At 38.4% G+C, this 17,770-nt stretch overlaps 1 protein-coding gene across 3 annotated transcripts in view; it reads left to right on the forward strand.

The window, feature by feature from the left end:
- FANCI (Fanconi anemia, complementation group I) overlaps positions 1-17,770 on the forward strand; it is an 81,872-nt gene that overhangs the window by 22,611 nt on the left and 41,491 nt on the right. For all 3 annotated transcript variants that reach the window (XM_011986319.1, XM_011986317.1, XM_011986318.1), the window contains 9 exons: positions 1,489-1,619; positions 2,369-2,525; positions 2,605-2,662; positions 4,199-4,240; positions 4,673-4,796; positions 5,258-5,343; positions 9,118-9,244; positions 14,387-14,479; positions 15,183-15,319. In XM_011986319.1, coding sequence (XP_011841709.1) covers positions 1,489-1,619; positions 2,369-2,525; positions 2,605-2,662; positions 4,199-4,240; positions 4,673-4,796; positions 5,258-5,343; positions 9,118-9,244; positions 14,387-14,479; positions 15,183-15,319 — 955 coding nt within the window. The remainder of the gene's footprint in view (positions 1-1,488; positions 1,620-2,368; positions 2,526-2,604; positions 2,663-4,198; positions 4,241-4,672; positions 4,797-5,257; positions 5,344-9,117; positions 9,245-14,386; positions 14,480-15,182; positions 15,320-17,770) is intronic.

A 17,770-nucleotide genomic window follows, 5' to 3' on the forward strand; every position in this document is an offset into this window, starting at 1 on the left:
AAGCCCGGCTCATTTTTTTTGTATTTTAGTAGAGACGGGGTTTCACCATGTTAGCCAGGATGGTCTCGATCTCCTGACCTCATGATCCGCCTGCCTCGGCCTCCCAAAGTGCTGGGATTACAGGCGTGAGCCACCGTGCTCGGCCGAAAGAACTTTCAAGATTGGTTGAGTCAACCTGTATGGAAACTTGCTAAATATTTTATAGAAATATCAGAGAAAAGGAAATAATGAAAGATCAATAGCAGCTGCCTATGTGCACTACTAAATGGAAGAGCAATTCTGTGGCTTTTAGTATATTCACAGTTGTGTATCCATTACCACAATTGATTTTAAAACAATTTCATTACCCCTGAAAGAAGGTTTGCATCTCTTAGATGTCACCTCTCCAAACCCCTAGTCCATTCCAGTCCTAAGAAACCACGAATCTACTTTTTGTCTCTACAGATTTGTCTATTCTGGACATTTCATTTAGTAGAATCATTCTACATATAGTCCTTTGTGACTGACTTCTTTCATTTTTAATGTTACAAAGGTTCTTCTATGTTGTAATATGTATCAGTAGTTTATTTTTACTGCTGAATAATATTCCATTATGTGGATATACAACATTTTTCCATTCATGAGTTGATGAAGACTTAAGTTGTATCTATTTTCTGGCTATTATAAATACTACTACTATGAACATTTATGTATAAATTTTTGTGTGGACATATGTTTTCCTTCCTCTTGGATATATATCTAGGAGTGGAATTGCCAGATCATATGGAAACTCTTATGTTTAAGTGTTTGAGAAACTGCCAAACTGTTTTCCACTGTGGCTGGATTAAGATGCCCATTTTTTCACATCCTCATCAACACTTGTTATTATCTCTTTTTTTTTTCAGTTTTTATTTATTTTCATCACTTTTTCGTCATGATCCAGATATTTTAAAATGCAAAGAAAATTAACTTTTAATGATATGTTCAGGGACTGGCACTAAAAAAAATTTTCAGACTGCAAATGAGTTATACAAGTGAAAATATCAAATGGAGATACAGTTATCAAAATGAAAGCACTGAACATATTAAAAGTTCACAAGTATTTGTATAGAGCACATTAAAAAAGCTTGCTAACTGTTGTGATTTTAAAGAACTATTGCAGAAGTTTGAAGAAAATAGATTTATTAACTTATTAAATTTGGGTTACTGGACTTCTCAAAAGCTGTAAGACCTATTAGAAAGTTACTTCATCCTGTACTACATAATTATTCAAATAAATTAATAAAATAGGTGGATGAAGAAAAGATGACATTTTCGTCCCTTTACTTTGGCTAAATTAAGCACTTTTTCAAAGCCCTTAACCATTGCTTTTCTAAGCACTATAGTAATCAGTTGTTTGATAATTCTATTTTTTGTATTTGACTACAAACCTGTTCGTTTTTCCTATTTATCTATCAATCTTGTAAGATTTCTTCCTTTGTTTCTGTACCCCCTGTTTAAAACAATAAGGTTCCCCCTGCTGTGAGGAAGCTGGAGCACTTAGGAGACATAAGATATACACTTATTGTATCCAGTTGGTGGAATCAGGGGATTTGCAGAAAGAAATAGCGTCTGAGATCATAGGATTACTGATGCTGGAGGTAAGATGGCAAACAAAAACTTTTATTTGAGGGTAGATTTTGGGGGGTTTGTAGTTTGTTGAGGGAAGGAAAACTTAAGTGCCTAACCTAGCATAGTTCTTATTTATGAATAAGACCTGTTGTTAAAAAACAAAGAAGCAGGCAGGCTGGGCATAGTGACTCACACCTGTAATCCCAGCCGTTTGGGAGGCTGAGGTGGGAGTATCGCTTGAGCTCAGGAGTTTGAGACCAGCCTGAGCAACATGGTGAAACCCCATCTCTACCAAAAATACAAAAGAAAAAAAAATTAACCAGGCTGGTGGTGCATGTCAGTGGTCACAGCTACTTGGGAGGCTGGGGCAAGAAGATCGCCTGAGCCAGGGAGGTGGAGGTTGCAGTGAGCCGAGATTGTGCCACTGCAGTCCAGCCTGGGCAGCAGAGTGAGACCCCATTTCAAAAAAAGGCAGATGAATGGGTTATAATCCACTTAGATGTGTTCATATTACATTTCTGGTACCATGGACATATATCTCTTTGAAGAGTTGGCATATATGAAAGCATTAGGGAACCGACAGAGGATTCTAACTTTTGAAGCCCTGCGCAATTATAACTATGTACCAGACAGAGCAGAATGATTCCATAAATCCCTTATGGGACCAATTCTGGATCTCAGACAATTAATTTATTTCAGCAAAAGACTTTATTTCTTAGAAAGATATATCAAACATGGGATTTCTGCTTGAGATTTCCTTTATCCTGTGAACTTTTAGGCTCACCATTTTCCAGGACCATTATTGGTTGAATTAGCCAATGAGTTTATTAGTGCTGTCAGAGAAGGCAGCCTAGTGAATGGACAATCTTTGGAGTTACTACCTATCATTCTCACTGCCCTGGCTACCAAAAAGGAAAATCTGGCTTATGGAAAAGGTAATTTTCTTCCAACTTTATTGGCTTTTTCTCTATTCACATGCTCAAATTTATTGCTCAGTATATTTTGCATTTCTAGGTGTACTGAGTGGGGAAGAGTGTAAGAAGCAGTTGATTAACATCCTGTGTTCTGGCAGGTGAGTCTTATTAATATGTAGAACTTTCTTAGGAATACAAGTGGCCAAAAAAAAAAAAAAACCACTTTATTTCAGGAATTTATATCTGTGAAGGTTTTAAGTCCTTCTTTTTTGTAGTTTTGAATATAACACTATAAAACTATTTAGTCTGCAATGAATTAGTGAGAAAGAGATGATTTACTATATTCTGTCCTCTAAGACTGTTCGTATAGTTTTATTTGCTTGACTGTGTATCTTAGTACAGCAATTTATTGTGTTAAGATACACATAATTAAATGTGAATTTAGTGTGTTTAATGCTCCAATCTAAGCATTATTGGAGTCTCAAGGTCGTGAAGGCTGGGGAAGTCACCCTGCTGCTGCATCTTTTCTTTCTTTTTTTTTTTTTGAGGGACTAGAATATACAAATAATGTATCCTTTAACCAGTAATTGTATTTCTGGGAATCTACATTAAAGAATGACTCCAACATACAAGAAAATCCTCACATATGAACATGTTCAACAAGAAATTTGTGACCAATATAAGCATACAGTAATAGAACATGTAAACTATGTAAGTTAAGGTAGAGCCACTCCATGACATTTATACCTATTAAAAGTGAAATGTATACATCAAATATGAAAAATTCTTACCATATAATTAACAAAATAAAGAGTTTACTGTGTTATATAACACTGTGACTGCATGTAGGTTTGTTAAAAAGAACAAGAAGGGAATACCCAAGATTATCTAAACCAGATAATTGTTTTTATGGTTGCTTACATAAGATCCCTTACATAAATAATTTTAAGCATATATGTATCAATTTATTTGTTTTTAATTACACAAGAGTTTATTCAATACATGTCGTAACATACCTTTCATTTTTTATTTAATACAGCTGTCCATGTCAGCATATACAACTCTCCATCATTCTTTTTAATGGTTTGCAGTAATCTATTCTTTGGCTAATCTACAATTGTCGGATTATTTGGTTGTTTCCAGTTTTTGTGCTATTACAAAGAGTGTTTCAATGAACGTCTTTTTAAATTTTAAATAGAGATGGGAATCTTGCTTTATTGCCCAGACTGGTCTTGAACTCCTGGCCTCAAGTGATCCTTGGCCTCCCAAAGTGTGGGGATAATAGGCATGAGCCATTGCACCTGGCCTGAACATTTTTATATATCTAGATGACCTTTTGTAAGCATGTACATGGCACATATTTCAAATAGTAAATCGGGTAGGTCTGTGATTACGTGCATTTTTAAAGTTGATAAATACCGCCAACTTGTCATGCATTCCCTGAAACAGTATGTGAAGAGTGTGTGTTTTCCACAATTTCACCAACATTGGGTATCATCAGAATTTTGATTTTGCAAGTCAGATAGGTTAACAACCGCTATTTTATTGTTTTAAATGGTATTTATTTGATCTTGTTTCTCAGTATTGCAAAATCAAACTTGAATTGGCCCTTTTTTTGTCCTCATTAATTTTACAAAGTTATATCTAAATAAGTTGGAATGAAATAAACTTTCTTTGTCATTTTCTTCTACCAGGTGGGATCAGCAATACGTAATCCAGCTCACCTCCATGTTCAAGTAAGCATCATCTTTCCCTTTTCTTTGTATATCCTACTTTGTGAACTTACTTGCTAGAAATTAAACCATAGCAAACGTAAACATCACGCTCTCCTGACTGTAAGAATATTAGTAGTTATGTTTTCTGTTACAGATTTCCTCCCCACTCCTGCCTCCTTTTTGGCTTTATTTACTTATTTAAAATGTAACTTTATGATTTTTTTTCTAAGATGACTTTGCTTAGGTAAGGTTATCAGTTCCCTTAAAGGTTCATTAGAGAAAAATCAAAAGGGACAGTTATAATAATCTATTATCTCTTTAATTCTCTGCCCCCAAGTTTTATTTCTTAAAATATGTTTAATGGAATTTTAACCACTGTAAAGCCCTGAATTGAATTTCTGAAAACAAGGCAGTTGGACTCTGTCTGTAGCCTTTAGAATCTTTCATCCACAGGGATGTCCCTCTGACTACAGAAGAGGTGGAATTTGTGGTGGAAAAAGCATTGAGCATGTTCTCCAAGATGAATCTTCAAGAAATACCACCTTTGGTCTATCAGCTTCTGGTTCTCTCCTCCAAGGTACAAATGGAAAATTGTTTCTCCTTAGTTCTCGTGGTATGACCAGTTATGACCATTCAACTTATTCATACCCTTGGTTTACATAGCAGAACAAACATAGCCGAGCATAGATGCTTTCATTTCATGTTTAGTGGTTTGGTTTGGCCTGGTAAAAAGATCATGCTTCTCATCCAAGGAAAACATGCATTATCTCTTCTATTGCTACATTTTCTTTGTGGTGGTAAAAGGGATAAAGATCTTAGAAAGGGTAGACTATAGGCCCCATAAATTCTTACAGTAAGAGGTATTTCAAACCTTGTTTCAACATGAAAGTGTTCTATACATTCTTAGTTTGAGTCTAAGTCATAGATTATTTATTTAAATTTGTACTGGAGAATTCTTTAAGCTGAAAAGTACTTTGAATTCAACTTGGTTATTTTGCTGTTAATTGGGAGACCTTATAAATTTTGTACTGTTTTCAGGGAAGCAGAAAGAGTGTTTTGGAAGGAATCATAGCCTTCTTCAGTGCACTAGATAAGCAGCACAATGAGGAACGGAGTGGTGATGAGTGAGTAATATAGTGTAGAAATAAAGATCATTTTTACAAATTCATCTTCTCATTGTGTATTTTAGCTACTTCATTTTCTTCTCTTTTACCGCCTAACTTCACCTCAGCACGAAACTTTTCTAATCTTCTCTTGGCTGCTCAGTAATAAAGAGAATAACATGATCTCTTCAGCTCTTTCATTTTCACCTTTCCAGGAAAATAGCAATAATTGTCCTATAAGCTGCAAGTTTAAAACCTATTTATTAAGTGTCAACTCTCTGCCAGGAACTGTTTAGTCTTGGGGCTACCGTGTTGAACCAGTCAGACAACGTCCCTGCTCTTGCAGAGCTTCAGTTTTAGTGAGAAGAGGACAGAAAATAAATAACAAGAAAAATATTAAAGGGAAAAGTGCTATGCAGATAATTCAAATGGTTGATCTAACACTGACAGTATAGCTACTTTAGACTGGGTCAGGGAAAACCTCTCTCAGATGTACTATTTTAACTGAAGCCTGAATGATAAGATCCATAATATATAGATCAGAGAACATTCTCAGGTAGGGGAATAGTACAAAGGCAGAACAGTGTGACATGTCTGAGAAAGAGGATTTTGGGTGTTTTTGTTTGTTTGTTTTTGATACAGAGTATCGCTGTGTCGCCCATGCTGGAGTGCAGTGGCATATCTCAATTCACTGCATCCTCCACCTCCCAGGTTTAAGCGATTCTCCTGCCTCAGCCTCCTAAGTATCTGGTACTACACGTACGCACCACTATGCCCAGCTAATTTTTGTATTTTTAGTAGAGACAGGGTTTGCCATGTTGGCCAGGGTGGTCTCAAACTCCTGGCCTCAAGTGATTCACCCTCCTCAGTCTCTCAGAGTGCTGGCATTACAGACATGAGCCTTTGTGCCTGGCCAAGGATTTTTGTTTTTTCTTTCTTTCTTTTTTTTTTTTTGATGTTGAGTGTCGCTCTGTTGTCCAGACTGGAGTGCAGTGTCACAATCTCGGCTCACTGCAACCTCCGCCTCTTGGGTTCAAGCGATTCTCCTCCCTCAACCTCCTGAGTAGCTGAGATTGCAGGCACGCGCCACCACGCCCAGCTAATTTTTTGTATTTTTAGTAGAGATGGGGTTTCACCAAATTGGCCAGGCTGGTCTTGAACTCCTGACCTCGGGTGATCCACCCACCTCGGCCTCCCACAGTGCTGGGACTACAGGCGTGAGCCCCCGTGCCCAGCCAGATTTTTGTTTTTTAAGCAAACATTTGTAGAGTGTTCATTCTGTGCCAGGTGCTATTCCAAGCACTTTAAACCTCACAACCCTATTTTACCTCTATTTTATGGATATGGAAATCGAGAGACAGAGAATTTAGTTAGTTTGGCTTGAGCAATTAATTAGAGGTGGTTTATTTTTTCATTTTTTCTTTTCTTTTTTTAAGAGTGTCTTATTCTGTTGTCCAGGTTGGAGTACAGTAGCACCATCATAGCTCACTGTAGTCTCTAATTCCTGGGCTCAAGTGACCCTCCAGCCTCAGCTTCCCAATAGCTGGGAGTATAGGCATGTGACACCAAGCCTGGTTAATTTTTTTCTATTTTTTTCTTTTTTTTTTTGAAATGGAGTCTCTGTCACCCAGGCTGGAGTACAGTGGCGTAATCTCGACTCCCTGCAACCTCTGCTTTCCAAGTTTAAGTGATTCTCCTGCCTCACCCTCCCAAGTGTCTGGGATTTCAGGCACCCCCCACTATGGCTAAATTTTTTTTTTTTTTTTTTGAGATGAAGTCTCACTGTGTTGCCCAGGCTGGAGTGCAGTGGCATGATCTCAGGTCACTGCAAACTCTGCCTCCCGGGTTCAAGTGATCCTCCTGCCTCAGCCTCCCTACTAGCTGGGATTACAGGTGCGCACCACCATGCCTGGCTACTTTTTGTATTTTTAGTAGACAGGCTTTCACTATATTGGCCAGGCTGGTCTCGAACTCCTGACCTCAAGTGATCCGCCTGCCTTGGCCTCCCAAACTGCTGGGATTACAGGCATGAGCCACTGCACCCGGCCCAAACCTGGCTAATTTTAAAAATTTTTTCTAGAGACAGGGTTTCACTATGTTGCCCAGGCTGGTCTTGAACTCCTAGCCTCAGGCAATCTCCTGCCTCAGCCTCCCAAAGTGCTGGAATTACAGGAGCAAGCTGCCACACCCAGCAGAGAAGGTGGTCTTAGATACTAAATTAGAATAAGCTGACAAAGAATCAGATTTTGGAGAAAATAATTAGCTCATTTTTTTTTTTTTTTTGAATTAGCTCACTTTTGACCACACTAATATATTAGGGTCCCATAAGGAGATATTAACCAGGTACTTTGGAGTAGTAGGGAGAGGGCAGAACTTGGGATAAGACTGGAAGGGACTAAAGCCAAGAGACTGAATGGGATTATCAAGGGAAAGCATGAATTAAAAGAAATGTAAGACTGAGTTCAGAGGCATTCCACCATTTCAAGGTCAAGCACTTTGGGAGGCTGAGGCAGGCAGATTGCTTGAGCTCAGGAGTTCAAGACCAGCCTGGATGACATGGTAAAACCCTATCTCTACAAAAAGTACAAAAATAGCCAGGTGCAGTGATGCATGCCTGTAGTACCAACTACTTGGGAGGTTGAAGCAGGAGAATCACTTGAGCTTAGGATGCGGAGGTTGCAGTGAGCTGAGATTGCACCTTTGCATTCCAGCCTGGGCAATGGGAATGAATCCTTGTCTAAAAAAAAAAAAAAATGTTTGTTTGAGGAGAGGCCAGTGATGATGCCCTGGAAGCTAAGAGAAGAAAATTTTTCAAGAAAGAAGTAGTTAATTGTGTCAGATCTGAGATGTTAATTAAGATGGGACTTTATTGTTTTTGGCAACTTGGAGGTCATTTGTGACCCCTGAAAAAGTAATCTAATGTTATTGCGGGGGTGAGGGTAGAAAGAGGATAGAAACCTGATTGAATTGGATTGTACTGGGAAGAGATTGTGAGATAAAAAAGAAGAAATTATGACTATAGACATTTATTTTATGAAATCTTGTAAAAAGAAGTGGAGTCTGGGCACAGTAAATCATGCCTGTGATCCCAACATTTTGTGAGGCTGAGGCATGAGAATCACTTGAGCCCAGGAGTTCGAGACCAGCTGGGCAATATAGTGAAACTCCATCTCTACCAAAAAATAGAAATATTAGTTGGGCAAAGTGGCCCATGCCTGCAGTCCCAGCTACTCAGGAGGCTGAGGTAGGAAGACTGTTTGAGCCTGGGAGGTTGAGGCTACAGTGAGCTATGATCATGCCATTGCACACCAGCCTGAGTGACAGAGCAAGACCCTGTCTCGGATGGATGGATGGATGGATGGGTACATAGAACAGACAGACAGGAGTAGAGAACTGGGCAGTAGAATTTCTAGTAAACACCTGCCTTCAGTGATTGTATGAGTTTAGATTGAGTTGGTCTACTTGTTCATCGTAGCACCTGCCCTTGTCTCTCACTCAAAAACCATAGCTCATACCTTTTTTTTGTTGTTGCCTTGGCTGGAGTGCAGTGGCACAATCTTGGCTCACTGCAACCTCCACCTTCTGGGCTGAAACAATCCTCCCACCTCAGCCTCCCAAGTAGTTGGGACTACAGGTGTGCCACCACATGGGGCTGATTTTTTTAAACTTTTAGTAGAGGCTGGTCTTGAACTCCTGGGATCAAGTGATCTGCCTGCCTCGGCCTCCCAAAGTGCTGGGATTACAGGCATGAGGCACCGCACCTTATAGCTCATACCTTTCTGTTGAATCTTTTAGGCTGTTGGATGTTGTTACTGTGCCATCAGGTGAACTTCGTCATGTGGAAGGCACCATTATTCTACACATTGTGTTTGCCATCAAATTGGACTATGAACTAGGCAGAGAACTCCTGAAACACTTAAAGGTAGCACCAAACTTGTAAGGTGATCTGGGTCTCTTTTGAATGAAAGTGTTTGAACTTAAGCCATTTTTATGCCAGTTAATGACAGGAAATAAATACTGTAAAATGACTCTGGGTGTGGAGGATCTCTTTTTTTTTTTTTTTTTTTTTTTTTTTTTTTTTTTTACTTTAAAAGTGGACAATACATGTTACCACACTCCCTTTTTTTTAAAGTCCTCACTTTAGCTGTATACCACATCCTTAAGCAAGCCAGAAAGGTCTATTAAAAAAGCCTCAAATGTTCTAATGCAAAAAAGTAGAAAAAAAGCTGAGAACTATTCAGCAGGAAACTCAATCTAAGTAGATTATGTGTCACTATCTTATGTGACCTTCACCTATGGCCTCTGCTTTCTCATTTATGAATTAGGATGTTGCATCTAGTAGTAGATCATGGAGTTGTGTGATGCTAAGTCATTCATCATGACGTATTTGTAAAGTAGTAAAATAAAACTCAAGTGTTTTGAGCTATATTAAAGAAAAGTAGTGTACAGATATATTTATTCCTCCAACTTTTTAGTTTGAAAATTCTAACTTAGAAAAGTTAAAACACTACATAGCGTGAAGAACACCTATGTTCCCTTCACCTAGATTCACCAATTATTAGACGCTTTGCCACATTTACCTCACTTTTTCTCTCATACATATTCTTTTTCTGAACATTTAAAAGTAAGATGCAGAAACCCAAACCCTAACACCTCAATGCCTTAATATTTCAGCTTGCTAAGAACAGGGACATATTATCACAATACCATCATCACATCTAAGAAAATTAACAATAATTCCATAATATTATTTAATTTATATTCCCTATTCACATTTTCACAGTTGTCTCTAAAATGTCTTTTACAGCTGTGTTTTTTTTTTTCCTCCGCTCCAGGCTCTCATCAGGCTTCATGCATTGCATTTGGTTGGTCTTTCTAGTTTTAGACTGATTTTTTTGAAGCATCAGCCCACTTGTGTAATGTCCCACATTTTTGGATTTATCTGATTGTTTCCTCATGATTGGGTTCAAGTTAGACATTTTTGACTTGAATACTTCGTAAGTGATGTTGTGTACATTTTCTTGCAAGGGCCAGATACTAATATTTTGCACTTTGCAGGCCATGCAGGCTCTGTCACAACTACTCAGCTTTACCATTGCAGCAAGAAGGCAGCCACAGACAAAATGTACTAATGAGTGTGGCTGTTTTCCCATTATTTATGGACACTGAAATTTGAATTTTATTCCATTTTTATATTGTGGGATATTATTCTTCGTTTTTGTTTTTTATTTGGACAGAGTCTCACTCTCACCCAAGCTGAAGTGCCATGGCCCAATCTTGGCTCACTGCAACCTCCACCTCCCAGGTTCAAGTGATTCTCATGCCTCACCCTCCCAAGTAGCTAGGACTACAAGCGCATGCCACCGCGCCTGGCTAATTTTCGTATTTTTAGTAGAGGTGGGGTTTCGCCATGTTGGCCAGGCTAGTCTTCAACTCCTGGCCTCAAGTGATCTGCCTGCCTTGTCCTCCCAAAGTGCTGAGACTACAGGCGTGAACCACTGCACTGGCCTTCCTTTGATTTCCCCCCCGCACCAACCATTTAAAACCATAAAAACCAGTCTTAGCTCATGGGTTGCACAAAAACAGGTAGTGTGTTGGATTTGGCCAACAGGCTTTTTGTAGTTAGCCAACCACTGTTCTATGCATTACATCAGGAGGAACATAGTATTAACTACCTTACTATTTGTGATGCTAAATCATTTGCTTTTAAGAAAATGACCATCGATTTTCTTCATTTATAAGTATATATGTATCCCTTTGTAATTAGAAAGGAATCTATAGGATCATAGTTCGAGATAGTATTGAAAATCCTTTTCCCAACAACATTTCACACAATGGTTTTCGTTTTCCTGTCTATTGATGATTCTTGGCCTAAATCAGTAATTATACCAGGAATTTGAATTTTATATTTTATTATTTTTTTCTTTTTGTCCTCACAATCTGTTCCCAAGGGATTCTGATTTTAATTAGAAAATTTTAATTGCGTCTTTCTTTCTACATTATTAGCTGGCATTCTTCTGTAAAAAGAGCCTCTCCTTTCCCTATTGTTTATTCATGAATATCATTATGCACTCATGAACATTTTTAAATTCAATGTACTCATTATTCATTACTGTCGTTATTTGTTTTGAGCACAAAATTACCCAAATTTAGCCAGTTGGATCCTTCAGGTCAGCTTATGTGTTCTTTTGATGTGACCCCATTAGTCTTTGAGCTGTGGCATGATATGCCCAAGGCTCACTATAGTACTTTCTTTGCCCCATCCTGATGCCAACCATGTCTCTAAAAAGCCCTGGGTCCCTTTTGTAGGAAAGAATACTTAAAGACCATAATCTGTGAGTAGGCTTTAATTTATCTTCTCTGTATCTGTTCATTCTTTTTTTAAATTTAGGTTCGTAGTAACTATATTACTGGCCATTTCACCAGCTTTATGTATTTTGATCCACTCTGTTGTTTTGTTTTTGTTTTCTGTTTGATTGATGTTTTATTTTATATATTTTTTGTTTTATTGGTATCATCTTTTCTAGGCCTTGAAAATGTATTTTTTAAACTTTTTGAGGCACAATTTACATAGCATAACATTATTTTATTCTAAGCATGCAATCCAGTGATGTTTTTCATAAGTTTACCTAGTTTGTAACTGTCACTATAATCCAATTTTAGAACATTTTTATCACCCTGTAAGATCTTTTATGCCCATTTAATCTGCATTAGCACTCCCAGCCCCAGGTAACCACTAATCTACTTTCTGTCTCTATAGATTTACCTTTCCTAGATATTTTGTATAAATGAAATTATATGATATGTGGTCTTTTGTGTATATCTTCTTTCATGAAGTGTAATGTTTTCAGGGTTCACCTGTGTTGTAGTGTATGTCAGTATTTCATTTCTTTTTACTGTTTTGCTTGTTTTAAGGGACATGGTCTCACTCTGTCACCTAGGGTGGAGTGCAATATCCGTGATCATGGCTCATTGCACCCTCAAACTCCTGGCCTCAAGTGATCCTCCCATTGTGGACTTCTGACTAGCTAGGACCACAGGCACACACCACCACACCTGGCTAATTTAAAAAAAAATTTTTTTTTTTTTTTTTTTTTTTTGAGACGGAGTCTCGCTCTGTCACCCAGGCTGGAGTGCAGTGGCCAGATCTCAGCTCACTGCAAGCTCCGCCTCCTGGGTTTACACCATTCTCCTGCCTCAGCCTCCCGAGTAGCTGGGACTACAGGCGCCCGCCACCTCTAGTAGAGACGGGGTTTCACCGTGTTAGCCAGGATGGTCTCGATCTCCTGACCTCGTGATCTGCCCGCCTCGGCCTCCCAAAGTGCTGGGATTACAGGCTTGAGCCACCGCGCCCGGCCAAAAAAAAATTTTTTTAAGAGATGGAGGTCTTGCTGTGAACTCCTGGCCTCAAGTGATCCTCCTGCCTTAGCCTCCCAACTAGCTGGGATTACAGGTGTGAGCTACCATATTAGGCTCATTTCTTTTTATTGTTGAATAGTATTCCATTTTGTGGATATATGTGAGTTTTATTTAGCAGTCTCCCTGCTGGTGGATATTTGAATTTTTTCTACTGTTTGGCTACTACAAATAATGCTGCCACTAACATTCACATGCAAGTCTTTGTGTGGACATATGTTTTATTTCTTTTGTGCATATACCCAGGAGTAGAACTGCTGGCTTGTATGAGAAATTTATGTTTATATTTTTAAGAAACTGCCTGCTTTCCAAAACAGTATCATTTGACATTCCCACTATCACTGTGTGAGGGTTCCTATTTCTCTGTCTCTTGGCCAACATTTGTTGTCTGTCTTTTTTATTATATCCATTCTAATGGGTATGAAACAGTACCTCATTGAGGTTTAACTTTGCATTTTCTTAATGACTGATGATAATTGAGCATCTTTTTTCATGTGCTCATTAACTGTTCTAAAATCTTCTTTGGTGAAATGTCTATTCAAATCTTTTGCCCATTTTTTGAGTGTGTTGTTTGTCTTCTTAATTAAAATTCTTTGTATATTCTACTGACAAGTTCTTTTTTATTTTTTCAATAACTTTGTTATGAATGGTGACAAGTTCCTTATCGGGTATATAATTAGCAAATATTTTTTCTCAGTCTGTGACTTGTCTTTTTATTTTCTTAATGGTATCTTTTGAAGTACAAAAGTTTTAAATTTTGGTGAGGTCCAGTTTATCAATTTTTTCTTGTACAGATTATGCTTTTGGTATTGTATCTAAGAAATCTTTACCTAATCCAAGGTCTTGAAATTTTTCTGTATGTTTTCTTCTAAAAGTATTATAATTTTTGCTCTTACATTTGGATTTCTGATCCATTCAAGGACCTATTTTTATTTTTTATTTACTATTAAAAATTTTTTTTTATGTCCTTTGAGTCATAGGGACTTTTTTTTTTTTTTGGTGGGGGGTGCAGTGGCACAATCTCAGCTCACTGCATCCTTCGCCTCCCATATTCAAGTGATTCTCCTGCCTCAACCTCCTGAGTAGCTGGGATTACAGACATGCGCCACCACTCCCAGCTAATTTTTGTACTTTACGAGATGGGGTCTCACTATGTTGGCCAGACTGGTCTTGAACTCCTGACCTCAAGTGATCCACCTGCCTCAGTTTCCCAAAGTGCTGGGATTACAAGTGTGAGCCATGACACCTGGCCAAGGGACTTATTGTTAAATAGGCTGTTATACTTTTAAGATGTATGTAATGGGACAGGTGTGGTAGTTCACACCTGTAATCCCAGCACTTTGGAAGACCAAGGTGGGAGGATCACTTGAGGCCAGGAGTTTGAGACTCACTTGGGCAACACAGTGAGACTTCATCTCTCCAAAAAATTTAAAAATTAAAAATTAAAAAATTAGCCAGGCATGGTGTAGTCCCAGCTACTTGGGAGGCTAAGCCAGGAGGATCCCTTGAGTCTGGGAAATCAAGGCTGCAGTGGTTTATGATTGCATCACTGCACTCCAGCCTGGGCAACAGAGTGAGACCCTATCTTTAAAAAAAAAAAAAAAAAGAAAATGTAAGTAATGACTTTCTTTTGGTTGCTCTTTTCTAGGCAGGACAGCAAGGAGATTCCAATAATAACTTAAGTCCCTTCAGCATTGCTCTTCTTCTCTCTGTAACAAGAATACAAAGATTTCAGGACCAGGTATTTTTTTTTAATGCCATTTTGTTTCCTTCTGTAGTTGGTAAAAAAAAAAAAAAAAAAAAAAAAAAAAAAAAAAAACAAAACACACACACACAGAAATCTGTTTTTGTTGTATCCTTTCCTAAACAATTTTACCCCCTTCCTGCTATAAGACATGTATGTCCCCTCTGTTCTCTGGGGACTGATGGAAGACTTCTACAGGTTTTTGGTTTATTCTTTCATTTCCTATTGTATGGTAAGCTAGGTGATGAGGTGGGAATAAGAGTGGAAGGATATCACACAGCCCAAGTTGGAGGAAGGGACAATTTAGCTGGATATTCACCAGCAGTTTTATTATGTTGTAGCTTTCCAAGAATAGGTTAGTTGCAAGGATGAAATTTACCCTTTTTTTCTTATATGTGTTCCAGGTTGTGGGTAATATTTATATTGACTTTTAGCCTTTTTTTTCCCCCTTTTTGCTTAAGGAAGGCTTGTCTTCAACTCTTTAAAGTTCCCACTGAACGTCATAATTTTTGTAACATCTTCATCTAGTTAAAATAGTTGTCATAGGGATATAGTGAATGGCAGCTCATAGGAACAGTTATAGGGTTAAGATTTATAGCATGAGCTATAATATTTGCTTTATTTTCTTATTTCATTCTATTAGGCACTTGATCTTTTAATTATTTGTTTTTTTCATTTATTTTTATTAACTATACCCAAGGTGCTTGATCTTTTAAAGACTTCGGTTGTAAAGAGCTTTAAGGATCTTCAACTCCTCCAAGGCTCAAAATTTCTTCAGAATCTAGTTCCTCATAGGTCTTATGTTTCAACCATGATCTTGGAAGTGGTAAAGAATAGGTAAGTTGGTGAACCATATCTCAAAAGGTTTATAAGGTGTTTAATGTTAGAAAATGCAATGTGGTATCATACTTGCAGGCTATGAGGGGAAGCTGATGACTTACAGCTGTTGACTTCACACATCAAGGTTCAATTTCTTAAAACTGGTAGAGCATACTTTTTCCCTATGGAAATATCCTTGAATCTCAGGACCTGGTTTCTTGTTCACCTTGACAGCAAGCACACAAAACTGAATTAGGTGCTATTGTTTATTTCATGATACTACAATTCTCTATTTTCCTTTGCTTTCTTTCCATTTTTTTTTTTGAGACAGTCTCATTCTGTCACCCAGGCTGGAGTGTAGTGCCACAATCTTGGCTTTACTGCACCCTTGACTTCCTGGGCTCAAGCAATCCTCCCACCTCAGCCTCTCGAGTACCTGGGATTACAGGCATGCTCCACCATGCCCAAGTAATTTTTGTGTGTTTTGTAGAGACAGAGTTTCGCCATGTTGCCCAGGCTGGTCTTGAACTCCTGAGCTCAAGCGATCCATCTGCCTTGGCCTCCCAAAGTGCTGGGATTACAGGCTTGAGCCACCGGTCTGGGCCCTTTCTTTTCTTTTTTAAAGGAAACAGAGTCTCACTATGTTCCCTAGGCTGGAGGGCAATGGCTATTCACAGGCTCTGTTATAGCACGGTGAAGTCTCGAACTCCTGGCCTCCCACCTTAGTAGCTGGGACTATAGGCATGTACCCCTGTGCCTGGCTTGGCCTTTCTTCTTCTTTTTTTTTTTTTCCTGGAGACATAGGAACTTTTCACTATGTTGTCCAGGCTGGACTTGATTTTGTGGGCTCAACTGATCCTCCTGCCTCAGCCTCTCAAGTAGCCAGGACAATAGGCGCATGCCACTGCATCTGGCTAATGGCCTCTTTTTAAAGTGAGTAAAAAACATTAAGAGTTTTATTTACTTTGTTGAAATTTGGAGCTTATGGTTGGAATTGAATTATTGATTAGCCAGTTTAGACGAATTCATTTAAAACCACATGGAAAACATCAGTAACTATCCTGGTTTTTATTTTAATTTCAGGATATGCATTAGCTGTTCTAACAGTCTTTACTATGTCATGCTTTCATTATGCATTAAAAAATTTTAAAGTTTCGTAATTTAAGCATAATTTATGGTAGGTCTCTTCTAGGCCCGGAATTCTTGTTTATTAATAGATTGAATTTACATGAGCTTTGCAGTAGGGCAAATTTGAAATTAGAGTTTATTGTTTGAGTGTTTTACCCATTGATAGGCCTTAAAGCTTTTAAAGCTTTTTTTTTTTGGAGACGGAGTCTCGCTCAGTCACCCAGGCTGGAGTGCAGTGGTGCGATCTCAGCTCACTGCAAGCTCCGCCTCCCAGGTTCACGCCATTCTACTGCCTCAGCCTCCCAAGTAGCTGGGACTACAGGCGCCCGCTGCCACGCCTGGCTAATGTTTTGCATTTTTAGTAGAGACAGGGTTTCACCGTGTTAGCCAAGATGGTCTTGATCTCCTGATCTCGTGATCCACCCACCTTGGCCTCCCAAAGTGCTGGGATTACAGGCGTGAGCCACCACACTCGGCCGCCTTAAAGCTTTTTAATCTTTGTATCTGATTATTCTTTTTCCTGAGGCTTATAGTTGTGTCTCCAGTATTTTCCCAACCCAATCTCTTCAAATTGGGCTAAAGAAACAGGTACTCACTAACTAGGAAATTCCTGGAAAGCTGCCCGTCTTCTAAAAGTCTCCATCATAGGACTTGAAAGCATCTCCATGTATAATTAGCCTGGAGTGGGTACTTGTCACCAGGTGGGACCAAACCTCAGCTGGGAGAGATTTGGATAGCCTTATTAGATCCTATAAAATAACTGGCTGGTTAGTTACACATGCTTGCCCCACTCAGTTAATGAACCTTTAAATAATGCATTCTCCATTTTACGTAATTGAATTTTTGGCTCTTCAGAGTATGAATATTGTTAACTCTGTTAAAATTTTATAATTTATCCATAACTATCTACTTCATTCTGTAGTGCTGCATTATAATTTGTTGCAATTTAACAGGTAGATATAATGATAAAGGTTATATGCACATTATTTCCACTGTGGGGTATAACATTAAGTGGTATAAAACCACCAGTGATTCTACTCCTTTACAAAAGATAATTTGTAGTTTTAGCTCATGCTGTTGACACCAGATCATTCATCCATTTATACTATAAATATCTACTGAGTGTCTTTTATATGCCACCCTTGTGTTAAGCAATGTGGGTAAAAATATGACTATACTATGACCTCTCTCTTACAGAATCTCTGTCTATGGAGAGGAGCTAATTTGTAAGCCTCTACATAAGCGTTGTCAGTGCTGTAGGGTAATAGAAGAGGCAGCAATGAACTTCTCATCATGAAATCTTGAATGGGAATCTTTAATTGTCATCATATTGAAATATTC

The sequence above is a fragment of the Mandrillus leucophaeus genome, unplaced genomic scaffold (genome assembly GCF_000951045.1).
Source record: "Mandrillus leucophaeus isolate KB7577 unplaced genomic scaffold, Mleu.le_1.0 Scaffold297, whole genome shotgun sequence".
NCBI lineage: Eukaryota > Metazoa > Chordata > Mammalia > Primates > Cercopithecidae > Mandrillus > Mandrillus leucophaeus.